General features: G+C 44.0%; 1 protein-coding gene across 1 annotated transcript; it reads left to right on the forward strand.

Moving 5' to 3' along the window:
• Nucleotides 1-13103: 13103 nt before the first annotated feature.
• On the forward strand, nt 13104-14063 carry LOC311530599 (olfactory receptor 14A16-like; the record flags this gene model as incomplete). The annotated part of the gene is made up of 1 exon (XM_084647416.1): nt 13104-14063. The coding sequence occupies one exon, from the start codon at nt 13104-13106 to the stop codon at nt 14061-14063; it is 960 nt and encodes a 319-aa protein (XP_084503542.1).
• Nucleotides 14064-14124: the final 61 nt, after the last annotated feature.

The raw sequence follows: 14124 nt of genomic DNA on the forward strand, positions 1-14124 counted from the left end.
TCGTCTGGGAGCACCTGGACAGACATGGACGCAGGGACTAAATTTGGAGTGACTTGACCAGGTCATTCTCTTTAGTCCTGCAGTCAGTCCTATTGAACCGTCTTATGGTGAGCAGGCAGGTGATATGGATTGCTAGCAGTCGTACTGCACCATTTTCTGCTGGGCAGGCAAGAGATGAGGATGGCTAGCAGTCCTTCTGCACCGTCTGCTGCCAGCCAAAGATGTAAAAGATAGATGGAGTGGATCAAAACAAGAAATAGACCAGATTTGTTTTGTACTCATTTGCCTCCTCCCCTGTCTAGGGGACTCATTCCTCTAGGTCACACTGCAGTCACTCACAGAGAAGGTGCAGCGAGGTAAATCTAGCCATGTATCAATCAGAGGCCAGGCTAACCTCCTTGTTCCAATAAGAACAATAATTTAGGTGCACCATTTCTTATTGGAACCCTCCGTGAAGTCCTGCCTGAAATACTCCTTGATGTAAAGACACCCCCTTTGTTGATTTTAGCTCCCTGAAGCCAACCCTGTAAGCTGTGTCGTCAGTCGCGCCTCCATCCGTCAGAGCAACGGCAGACAATCATTCCGCGCCTTTTTTCTGTGCGGACGCCATACCAAGGCAAGCAAGGAGACCGCTCAGCTCACTTTGGCAATTAGGAGCACATTAAACACCACACGCATTATCCAGCAGTATATGCAGCACCAGAACCTGGCAAAGCGATACCGGGCGAGGAGGCGACGTCAGCGCGGTCACGTGAGTGATCAGGACATGGACACAGATTTCTCTGAAAGCATGGGCCCTGCCAATGCATGCATCATGGTGCTAATGGGGCAGGTTCATGCTGTGGAACGCCGATTCTGGGCTCGGGAAACAAGCACAGGCTGGTGGGAGTGCATAGTGTTGCAGGTCTGGGACGATTCCCAGTGGCTGCGAAACTTTCGCATGTGTAAGGGCACTTGCTTTCCCCTGCCCTGAGGTGCATGAATACCAAGATGAGAGCAGCCCTCACAATTGAGAAGTGAGTGGCGATAGCCCTGTGGAAGCTTGCAACGCCAGACAGCTACCGGTCAGTTGGGAATCAATTTGGAGTGAGCAAATCTACTGTTGGGGCTGCTGTGATGCAAGTAGCCCACGCAATCAAAGATCTGCTGATATCAAATGTGCAGGTCATAGTGGATGGCTTTGCTGCAATGGGATTCCCTAACTGTGGTGGGGCCATAGACGGAACCCATATCCCTATCTTGGCACCGGAGCACCAAGCTGCCGAGTACATAAACCGCAAGGGGTACTTTTCAATAGTGCTGCAAGCTCTGGTGGATCACAAGGGACGTTTCACCAACATCAACGTGGGATGGCCGGGAAAGGTACATGACGCTCGCATCTTCAGGAATTCTGGTCTGTTTCAAAAGCTGCAGGAAGGGACTTTATTCCCAGACCAGAAAATATCTGTTGGGGATGTTGAAATGCCTATAGTTATCCTTGGGGACCCAGCTTACCCCTTAATGCCATGGCTCATGAAGCCGTACACAGGCAGCCTGGACAGTAGTCAGGAGCTGTTCAACTACAGGCTGAGCAAGTGCAGAATGGTGGTAGAATGTGCATTTGGACGTTTAAAGGCGCGCTGGCGCAGTTTACTGACTCGCTTAGACCTCAGCGAAACCAATATTTCCACTGTTATTACTGCTTGCTGTGTGCTCCACAATATCTGTGAGAGTAAGGGGGAGATGTTTATGGCGGGGTGGGAGGTTGAGGCAAATCGTCTGGCTACTGGTTACACGCAGCCAGACACCAGGGAGGTTAGAAGAGCACAGGAGGGCGCGGTACGCATCAGAGAAGCTTTGAAAACCAGTTTCATGACTGGCCAGGCTACAGTGTGAAAGTTCTGTTTGTTTCTCCTTGATGAAACCCCCCGCCCCTTGGTTCACTCTACTTCCCTGTAAGCTAACCACCCTCCCCTCCTCCCTTCAATCACTGCTTGCAGAGGCAATAAAGTCATTGTTGCTTCATATTCATGCATTCTTTATTCATTCATCACACAAATAGGGGGATGACTACCAAGGTAGTCCAGGAGGGGTGGTGGAGGAGGGAAGGAAAATGCCACACAGCACTTTAAGCACAGCACTTTAAAAGTTTACAACTTTAAAATTTATTGAATGACAGCCTTCTTTTTTTTGGGCAATCCTCTGTGGTGGAGTGGCTGGTTGGCCGGAGACCCCCCCACCGCGTTCTTGGGCGTCTGGGTGTGGAGGCTATGGAACTTGGGGAGGAGGGCGGTTGGTTACACAGGGGCTGTAGTGGCAGTCTGTGCTCCAGCTGCCTTTGCTGCAGCTCAGCCATACACTGGAGCATACTGGTTTGGTCCTCCAGCAGCCTCAGCATTGAATCCTGCCTCCTCTCATCACGCTGCCGCCACATTTGAGCTTCAGCCCTGTCTTCAGCCCGCCACTTACTCTCTTCAGCCCGCCACCTCTCCTCCCGGTCATTTTGTGCTTTCCTGCGCTCTGACATTATTTGCCTCCACGCATTCGTCTGTGCTATGTCAGTGTGGGAGGACAGCATGAGCTCGGAGAACATGTCATCGCGAGTGCGTTTTTTTTTCTTCCTAAGCTTCACTAGCCTCTGGGAAGGAGAAGATCCTGTGATCATTGAAACACATGCAGCTGATGGAGAAAAAAAAAGGGACAGCGGTATTTAAAAAGACACATTTTATAAAACAGTGGCTACACTCTTTCAGGGTAAACCTTGCTGTTAACATTACATACATAGCACATGTGCTTTCGTTACAAGGTCGCATTTTGCCTCCCCGCACCGCGTGGCTACCCCCTCAACCTTCCCCCCTCCCTGTGGCTAACAGCGGGGAACATTTCTGTTTAGCCACAGGCAAACAGCCCAGCAGGAATGGGCTCCTCTGAGTGTCCCCTGAAGAAAAGCACTCTATTTCAACCAGGTGACCATGAATTATATCTCACTCTCCTGAGGATAACACAAAGAGATAAAGAACGGATGTTGTTTGAATGCCAGCAAACATACACTGCAATGCTTTGTTGTACAATGATTCCCTAGTGCGTGTTACTGGCCTGGAGTGGTAAAGTGTCCTACCATGAAGGACGCAATAAGGCTGCCCTCCCCAGAAACCTTTTGCAAAGGCTTTGGGAGTACATCTTGGAGAACCGCAAATGCCAGGGCAAAGTAATCCTTTCACATGCTTTCTTTTAAACCATGTATAGTATTTTAAAAGGTACACTCACCAGAGGTCCCTTCTCCACCTGCTGGGTCCAGGAGGCAGCCTTGGGTGGGTTCGGGGGGTACTGGCTCCAGGTCCAGGGTGAGAAACAGTTCCTGGCTGTCGGGAAAACCGGTTTCTCCACTTGCTTGCTGTGAGATATCTACAACCTCCTCCTCATCATCATCTTCTTCGTCCCCAAAACCTGCTTCCGTATTGCCTCCATCTCCATAGCTCCCGGAGGACAAGACCGTCGAATTGTGTCCACAGTACCCCAAATTCGACCCGGCAAGGCCGATTTAAGCGCTAATCCACTTGTCAGGGGTGGAGTAAGGAAATCAATTTTAAGAGCCCTTTAAGTCGAAATAAAGAGCTTCATCGTGTGGACGGGTGCAGGTTTACATCGATTTAATGCTGCTAAATTCGACCTAAAGTCCTAGTGTAGACCAGGGCTGAGAGAAACAAGCCACACCGCAGTAGCATTTGTAAGCTGGTTTAACCATGTTTACACGAGGGGTTTTACCAGTATAGAAATGTTGCCCAAAAAATCGCACTTCCAAGCAGACATTGCTATGATGGTGAAAATTTCTAGTGTCGATTTGGCTTATGTGTTTCTTTTTGTGAGATTACATGATAAGTTCAATGTACTGAGACATTGCTTTCAGTGTGTGTTTGCTAGTCAAGTACACTGCTCACATGTGTGGTGTTGTCAGTGTACATTATTGTGAGTGTATACCTGAGCTGAAATCAAAGTGCATGTGAGTTTTCTGTTCGTGTGTGTCCATGAGAATGTACAATATCATGTGTTTATTATGAAAAATATTGCGTAACTTTTGTATGTGTTGTCAGTGCTTCTTCTGGTGTGCAAGTGTGCATTATTGTTGTGTTTGTGAATACACAATATTGTGTGTTTATTAGTGAAAAATATTGTGTGACTACATGAGAGTTATGACTGTGGATTATTGTGCGTGTGTTTCTACGGGTACATGATTGCATATTTATGGGAAAATATGATTTTGTGCGTGTGTGTTTGGAAGTGAACATTAATAAGGACTTACCGCTGAGCCTGGTATAAAGATCAAAAGCTGCTGTCTTCCTGCAGCTCCTAAGATAGTGAGATTTGAGTCTGTTCAAAGGTGATGCCTCAAAATGCATAATTTCCTCCCATTCCAAGTGCAGCTCATTTCAGGAGTCCTTCAACTTTTGTATTTGCTGTCTTGTTAATTTTAAAACAAAATTTGCAAGAATTATTTTGAGCCACATTTTCAAATGTCACTTTTATTCTGCATCCTGAAAGGACTCCAGAATGGTGCAAAAAATTCCATATTTGGGCTTTTATTTTCAAGGGAATCTAAAGAAGTTAGTGCAGTAGATAGGAGTTCGGAACTTGTTCCAGGCCCAGGTCCTCCAAGGTATTATGCACCCAGCTCTCATAACACTTGGTTTTTGGTTTTGCCACTGACATAGTTGGTGGCTCTGGGCAATAGCCAATACTTGGTGCTTCACAGCAGGTGAAAAATCAACTCATCCAGTGCTGAACATGAAATGTAACTTATTTTTTATGCCCAGAGGCAAGCTCAGAAGAACTCAGTTCCCATTCAGGCATCAAATTAAATGGTGCCCATGGATGAATTTAATCTGAGAACGACATCAGCCTCATGATAGCTTCAAATGGACGGAACTGTTATAATTCAACTCTATAGATGATGTGAAAGTAGAATGAAATATATTGAAATTATAATTCATTGAAGAAATGCTGCTTGAAGGGTTTGTTGAAATATAGTTGTCAGGAAGAGAAACATTAAAGAGTGTGAGACAATGGGTCCTCAAACTAATTAACTTAGAGCTCCTACTGAGGTAGGAGATTGATAAACGTTAATATGCAAATAAGATATGTACGTATATTTGTCAGTTTCTGCTTCCTTTTGTCTCTTATGTTAAATTGGCTTTGGCTTATCTGTTTAAATAAGTTAGCTTGAGCTTTTGCAAGAGACACACATATCTGGATGCATTGGCAAAGCGCTTTGCTAATAAACAGAGTGGTCTGACAAACCTTCTGAGTCTTGAATCTGAGTTTGACAATGATCAGGAAAAAAAGTTCCATTATTCACTGCTCTGTCTATCTAAAGTGTCTGTATGGCTGCCATGACTGCATTCCATCATGATGTTTTCCAATGTATAAATTGCAGGTTTCACCAAACAAAATTTTCACAGAAAGTCTTCACTTTCCTTGAACATTTTCTGTTTTTCATTTAAAGAAATGAAAACTGGAAAAACAAATAGCTTTGCCTTAAAATTGTATTTTTAATTTAATTTAATTTAGTTTAGTTTAATTTAATGTTTTTTGACAGTTTTCAGACAAAAAAGTTCAGATTTGAGAAATGTTGGGGATTTTATTTAACAAAAAAACCATAAAAGTTTCATGAGGAAACAAAGCTTCCAACCACCTCTGTTTTAATCATTAACTTTTTAATATATTTATCCTCACCCCAACCCTACAAGGCAGGGCAGTACTATTATATCAATGCTATAGATGAGAACTGTTGTCCGGACAGAATGACGTGCCCAAGATCACACAGGAAACTCATGGCAAAGCAGGTAGCTGAGCTGGGTCTCTCAGGTTCCAGGTTAGCATCCAAACCACCTGGACCTCAATTCCTGCTGTCACGCTGTCTGGAACGGCTCAGAACCATGAGTGCCAATCTCAGGTCAGACGGTCAGAACACAGGGCAGACACCCCAAACTGGTGGTATATTCGATAATTAGATTTCACCAAGCCAGTAATAAATGTGAACTCCTGGATGACTATATTAGTATTACCATGGAGTCACAGACAGTCCCCTAGGATCTCCAGCCAATCTTATCAATCAGATAAACTGGACTTTGTGATAAAAGGTTATTAAAACAAAGAATCACATTCTATTGGGTTACTCCCAACCCCAAAGGGTCAGTCACTTATCCCAGGTCAATGGATACTCTTGATCTCACAGCAAAGGCAATGCTGGCAGCAAATTTCTCTAGTAAACTAACTAAAGTTTTGTTAGCTAAGAAAAGAAATGAAAGTTATTGAGAGTTTAAAGCAGGTAAAATACATGAACAGGTTTGAACAGTCCAAGTTTGTCAGTCCAAAGTGACAGCAGAGATGTGGTATCTGCTAGTTTTCCATAAGTCTCTCAGGGTTACCCAAGATAACTTTGGGGATCTCTGTCTTGCATCTTTTCAGGTTTCAGAGTAGCAGCCGTGTTAGTCTGTATTCGCAAAAAGAAGAGGAGTACTGGTGGCACCTTAGAGACTAACCAATTTATTTGAGCATAAACTTTCGTGAGCTACAGCTCACTTCATCGGATGCATTTAGTGGAAAATACAGTGAGGACATATATATATACACACAGAGAACATGAGAAAAAAACCAAACCAAAAAACCAAACCTGTAAGGAAAGTGATCAATTAAGATGAGCTATTACCAGCAGGAGAGTGGGGTGGGGGGAGGGAGGGGGGAAACTTTTTGTAGTGATAATCAAGGTGAGCCATTTCCAGCAGTTAACAAGAAGGGGGAAAACTTTTTGTAGTGATAATCAAGGTGGGCCATCTCAAGCAGTTAACAGGAACAACTGAGGAACAGCGTGGCGGTGGGGGGGGGGGGAGGGAAGAAATAAACAAACATGGGGAAATAGTTTTACTTTGTGTAATGACCCATCCATTCTAAGTCTCTATTCAAGCCTAAGTTAATTGTATCCAGTTTGCAAATTAATTCCAATTCGGCAGTCTCTCGTTGGAGTCTGTTTTTGAAGTTTTTTTGTTGTAATATAGTGACTTTCATGTCTGTAATCGCATGACCAGAGAGATTGAAGTGTTCTCCAACTGGTTTATGAATGTTATAATTCTTGACACCTGATTTGTGTTCATTTATTCTTTTACGTAGAGACTGTCCAGTTTGACCAATGTACATGGCAGAGGGGCATTGCTGGCACATTGCTTGCATCTGGAATGTTCCCTGAAAGTGTCCAAACAGCTCAGAAAGACAGAACCATTCCCTGGATCCATTCTCACATCTGTCTTCCCCAGAAAGCAATCTGGCAAGTGTTTCCATCACAGCATGGGTTTTTCCTCTGATGACTAAACGCAGACTGGGTCTGTGGATTTCTCTTTGTCCAACACAATGACCCTTGCTTTGAAGGTAGCATGTTCTTCATTTACATTTCCAAGGCTCCAATTGCATTTGATGGGCAAACGTAATTACCGGGATACAGGCAATGTAAATTGCAATGTAACAGCATACAACAATCCTTCCTTAGTTTTCATGAAGTTCACACATCAGATAAATTCACACTTTTGATCTAGGGTTAATTAAGTAGAGGGATATACATAATTTAAAGGGATAGCATACAACGGGTTACAGATAAGTGAAGGCAATATCATTCCCATTTCCTTTGAAATAAATTAACACTTGAGTGAATTAGTACACTTAACATTTCTTTGATAGTCACACGTTAGTGATGGTAATATAGTATGTAGTCCTGTTTATTTGCCTGAGATAGAATTTTGGGTTTTGTTTGCCCACTTGAATTTTGAGGTTTTTAAAATAGAATTGTTTGTGTCTTATACCCTTATCAACATATGTGAACAAGGGGGGGGGGGGATGGGACACCTTTGTGTGTTGCTTCTGCCTACAGATGGGGGTTTTTCAATACAAAGAGGAAAGATAAGAAATAGGGTTCCAGTGTTGCTGGATATGGCGGGAGTTTGATATACGAGTGTATAATTGACGGCTGCCTGACTCCTCTCCCAAGACAAGGTCAAGTAACCAGTTGGGAGGGGCCAGGGAGATGGGGGGAAGCTGTAAGGAACACTAAAAACCAATGAAAAAGGTAACCTTGACCGGTGCATAACTTCACTCCCTACCCCTCCCATAGGGTACAAAAAGGGTGGTACCGAAGCCCCCACACTCAAGACCCTCCAAAACGGAATACGACCATAAATTGCAAGGGTGGTACCAGGGTTCAGGGTACCGGGGCATACACTACAGGTATAATTAAGCCCACTACAAAGGAGGAAGGAGAGGAAGCTCTGTTGGTGTAAAGAGCTGTGGTTATGCATTGTCAGCAGTTTGGACACTGGCTACCTGCTTTCTGTCTGCATAACAAGAACCAAGGGAGGGTAGGGGAAGCCCTAACAACACACAAATGAATTGGCCTATTGCTCTGACCTGAGCTGGCCTGTCAGTGTCACAATTGCTACGTGACCAGAGGGAGTGACATTATTCAGGTATGTCACCACAGGGATTAATAAACCCATGGCTGGCCTGGATCCGCCGACTCGAGCTCATGGGGCTTGGGCTCTGGGGCTGAAAAATTGCTGTGTAGACATTCGGACCCAGGCTGGAGCCCGAGCTCTAGGATCCTACACAGCAATTCTAAGCCCCACAGTCCAAGCTCTGCAACCCCGAGTCAGATGACCCAGGCTTGCCGAAGCCATGCCACAGGGCTTTTATCCCCGTGTAGACATACCTGAAGGCCCTGGGACTCATGACACCCGGGTTATTTTCCTCAGAGCTGCTGTGTGACCTCTGGCCAGTCACTTCCCCTCTCTGTACACTCTGAAAAATGAGGATGATGATACTGACCCGGCGTGATAAATCACTTTGAGATCTACAGCTAAGTTGTATTGTTATCTCGATCTACAGGGTAACCAGGCACAGAGCAGGGAAGAATACCTGAAGAATGCAGCTGGGTGGGAAATGGGTTTCCCATCCTGCAAGACTTTTCAAGATTTTGAGAGAGACAAAGATAGTGAGGTATCATTTTTTATTGGACCAACTTCTGTTGGTGGATGGGACAAGCTTTCGTGCTTCACAGAGCTCTTCCTCTGGTCTGGAGAAGAGAACCATAGTGTCCAAGATCAGTACAAGGTGGGACAGATTGTTATGCATAAGGGGATCACACATATCGTAGGAGACCACTTAACATGAAGTGGGCGATTAACACTCTGCAGAATAGGCAGCAGGGCCCATTGACTCCAAAGGAGCTACAGCCAATTTACACCTGCTGGGCGACCAATGTGAAATAAATATTTTTTAAAAGTCATGCAGCGTTGCATCGGCAGCCCATTGAGCTTTTTAGTTTAGTGCTGTCTGTAGTAAGAGAAAAATTAATGTAATGGCTGAGAAAGAAAGAAAGAAAGAAAGAAAGAAAGAAAGAAAGAAAGAAAGAAAGAAAGAAAGAAAGAAAGAAAGAAAGAAAGAAAGATTCTGGGCCATTCATCCCAACAGAAGTTGAAGATGATATACTTGAAAACTGTGCAACACTGAATTCCTCCAAAGTTCTATCCCTAGAGGGACTGAACCATTCTTCGCCACCAATAAAAGTTACACTTGTAATTAAACCCATGGGACAAAGAGCTAAGAAAGTGCAGACGGGTTCAGAACTTTTGAATCCGCTTCGGATCACATTGGCAGGCAAAAAATATGGATTTATAACTGTGTAATGGGCTAGATCCCCAGCTGATGTAAATTGACATCGCTCGACGGAAATCCAAGGCCCAGATTCCCAGTTGGCGTAAATAGGTCAAACTACCATGAACTCAATGGAAGTGTAACAATTTACACAAGCCCATGACCTGGACCTTAGTTTTTAGTCTTCACCTCTGGGTACCTCTTGGTGACTGACTTCAGTCAGACAAGGCAGCCTGAGCTGTGGGTTCCTTTAGCAGAGGCATCCCAAGAGCTGCTGATACAATGCAGGAGGAAAAAAAAGTCTCTGCTCCCCCAGAAGTGATTACGTGATGTTAATGAAGGAACAGGCTATTCCAGGCCAGCTGAGATTCTGGTGCGACAAGGCTCTTCGCTATTGTGGATCATGTGTCTCTGTTAGAAATTGCTGTTTTATCCCTTCCAACCCTGAGATTCTATGATTCATTCATTCTATGATTCATTCTACAAACACCTTGGGACATGCTTTGGGCCTCTGCCCTGCCTTGTTTTTAGCCAAGGGTCCTTCCAGGGATGTTGCCATCAAGTGAGATAAAGGGCGGGTACTGTTCTCCCTCTGTGGGGTTAGAGTTGGGCAGGTTGTCAGGGTGGTTTGCTCCAGAGGTGAGATCAGAGCTGGGCGTAAAGCCTTGGAGACCGGATTCAACTATTTAGCCCCAGAGTAGGGACATCCTGGGCTGTGACAATATCTGAACCCTGCACAAGACAGGATCAGCTCTAGAGCTGGGAGGAGTTTTCAGTCTCTGATCCCATTTAGTCCTTCGTCTCCCAGCCAAGCCTGTCCAAGGAGGGGAGCAGGGAGCGCCCCTCTGTGGAGTGGATCCCTGTCTACTAGGAACTGCAGAGAGACTCAGGAAATCCAGCGAAGGGACATGAAAACTGCTGCTGGATAATACAGTGATGGGGCATGAGAGAGAGATGACCAAAGAATCCTGGCACTGGAGGATCAAAAGCATCGCACTTTGGGAAAAAAATCCACAAAGACCAACAGACTACATTTTTGCTTTCAATTCTACATGTGAAGGTATTAATATACAGACAAATTTAATAATAGAGATATGAATTGCAATTGGAACTTTTAAAGACTTTTATTATCAAACAGCTAGAACCTGTCAGATTTCTTTTCAGCAGAATGTAAGAACCGAAATATAAGTTACAATTTGAACTCTTTAAGGAGTTAACTTTCAGTCTAGTCAGACATCTAGATCCAGTCAGAGAAAAAGAAGGTGGACAATGACTTTGCATCAGAAATCAGAAACGTTTGCAGGGTTTAGCAACCAACAACTAATTTCTTTTCAGCTAAGAACTACTACAAACTGGAAATTGCACATTGCAAACCAAAGAATATTGGGATTTGCAGATTTCAAAAAAACAAAACCAAATATCTGAGTATAGGGGATACTTTCCCTGAACATTTTTGTTTAGTTCAAAAACTCGTTTTCCTACAAAAAACTCATTTTCCTACTACTACAAAAAAAATCTAAATTTCCAAACATCTCTAATTTGGAATGGAACTTTAAACAAGGGAGGGGAACACTAATACTGTTCAATAATACCATAATTTCAAAACCATTTTTTCTCTTGAAACTGGGTTTGTTTCTGTGTCAAAGGGATAATTACTGGAAGGTCAAAATTGAATAAGCAGCAGAGCTGATAGCCACAGTTGATATGTTATGCACACCAGCACCTTTAGACTCAGAGTTGAACCACCAGTTAAAGCCAGTCTATTTCAATGTTGCCAAAGGACATACAGGAGGTAAATGGGACTAGAACCCATATTTCCAGGATTTCCTTGGAAGTTAACAAGATCGACACAGGACCAGGATTACAAAGGGTTTAAGCACCTAAAGAAGGAGAAAGGCGCCTTTGGGGATTTACAATAGCATCTGAGCAGGTTAGGTGCTATCTTTTAATCCTGACCCACAGATAACACAGAAGCTTGGCTGGAATCAGGGAACCCCGGTGGCGACTGTACGCCCTGTGTTATGCTGGGGTCAGACTAGAGGGTCTGAATGGCCCTTTTGGCGTTCTCACCTTTGTTTCTGTGCCCTTGCCTCTGAATCTCTGCTTCTGAGCTGTGCAGGACTCCAGGGCGTGAGTCCTGCTAGCCCTCAGGAAATAGATATGGATAAATCACCTTCCCACAGCATCAGTCCTTTAATGTCAGTGCAGCTCAATGCCAGCTACTCACAGCTCGTCTGCAGAGAGCAATCGGTTTGAGTCTAGTTCAATCGCAGAATGAGGCTGAAAGGATTCTCAGATACCTGTGCCATTAGCTTCTAGATTCTGCTATATAGATAGATAGTGACCAAAAAATCCTAGTGCTGGATGACTGAATGTGTCTTCCATTGGGAAAAAATCCACAAAGACTAGCACAGGAAGTTTGCTATGTCAATTAAATGTGTTAGGGAATCAACATACAGGGAAGAATTAAGATGATAAATATGAATTACAATACGAACTGGTTAAGACCTTTCCCATCAGTTTAATCAAATACCTACTGCTGACTGGAATTTTTCTCCCATCAGGAAAATTTTTACTTTTCACTGAACACCCTAAATCCATTTCTCCCCCCCCCCTCCCCCCCAGTTTTTGGCAACTGAAAACTTTCTGCTGAAAACTGATTTTTTTTATTCCAAAACCAATATAGTTTGTTTTTTTAAGTTTTCATTTTTTTTTATAAAACAATCCCAAAATGTTTGAGAAAAGCAGACAGATTCTGAGATGTGTTGTTATTTAGCTTAAAAACCAATCTCCATTAAAAAGAACACAGCTGAAAATTTCCAACGAGCCTCTATGCACAGAGTTTGGGGTGGAAAAATGACAGATGAGCTGCTATTTACGATGCTGGGTGAGTCAACATCATATTGCCCTGCAAAGTGAGAATCAGGCTGTGTTAGAATTTTAGTTTATCAGTTTCATACCCAAGTTGTGAGAATTGTTGGGTTTGGAGTGTGCTTTGTTCCATCCTTCATATTGCATTTTATCAAGCCACACCTTGGGCCAAATCCTCAGATAAGATAAAGTGACGAAGCTCCATTGACTTTAAAGGAGCTGACCTAATTTACACTAGTGTGGTAACATGACTCATTGATTGTGAGAGGCGAGGAGCACTAACAACACCTACTCATTGTAAGTGATGAGTTCTGTGCACCTTTGACATTCATTTAACTGGGATTTAACTGGGAATTGGTCCTGCTTCGAGCAGGGGGTTGGACTAGATGACCTTCTGGGGTCACTTCCAACCCTGATATTCTATGATTCTATGATTCTATGATTCATAGAATGAGATATTAGGGAAAGGGGAATCAGGGCCATTTCCTCTGTCGCTCTAATCCTGACCATTTTCTTTCTCATTCCCTCCACAGACATCGCACAGTGTAGTGCGGAAGAAAATGTCCAACCAAACTGCTGTGACCGAGTTCCTTCTCCTGGGATTCTCTGACATTCGGGAGCTGCAGATTTTACACTTTGTGGTGTTTCTACTGCTTTACCTGATATCCCTGCTGGGGAACCTTCTCATCATCACAGCCATAGCCCTTGACCGCCACCTTCACACTCCCATGTACTTCTTCCTGATGAATCTGTCCATCCTAGACCTCGGCTCCATCTCTGTCATCATCCCCAAATCCATGGCCAGTTCCCTCACGAACACCAGATTGATTTCTTATTCTGGATGTGTTGCCCAAGTCTTTCTCGTCATCTTCTTCGCTTCAGCAGATTTTGCCTTACTGACCAGCATGGCATACGACCGATACGTCGCCATCTGCCAACCACTGCACTATGAGACAGTGATGAACAGGACAGCATGTGTCCAAATGGCAGCCAGTGCCTGGATCATTGGAATTCTCTACTCTGCACTGCACACTGGGATCACGTTTAAAATCTCCTTCTGTGGAGGCAACGTGGTGGATCAGTTCTTCTGTGAAATCCCCCAGCTCCTCAATCTCGCCTGCTCTGACTTGTACCTCATTGAAGTTGGGTTTCTCATCTTTAGTTCATTCTTAGGCTTAAGCTGCTTTCTTTTCATAATTGTGTCATATGTTCAGATCTTCAAAGCAGTGCTGAGAATCCCCTCTAAGCAGGGTGAGCATAAAGCCTTCTCCACCTGCCTCCCTCACCTCACCGTGGTGTCCTTGTTCTTTAGTACTGCAACCTTTGCCTACCTGAAACCCACCTCCAGCTCAACCTCACGTCTGAATCTCATAGTGGCTGTTCTCTATTCTGTGCTGCCACCGATGATGAATCCGATCATCTACAGCATGAGAAACAAAGAGATCAAATGTGCACTGAGTAAACAGATAGGTTGGAGGTTATTCACTAAGAACAAAATGTCCATATGTCTCCTTCGGTAGCAATTTCATTCTGTATTTCTTTATAAATAAAATCTGATGACATTATTGCCTCCATGAGAAA

Source organism: Lepidochelys olivacea, assembly GCF_965140295.1.
Source record: "Lepidochelys olivacea isolate rLepOli2 genome assembly, chromosome: 14".
Classification (NCBI taxonomy): Eukaryota; Metazoa; Chordata; order Testudines; family Cheloniidae; genus Lepidochelys; species Lepidochelys olivacea.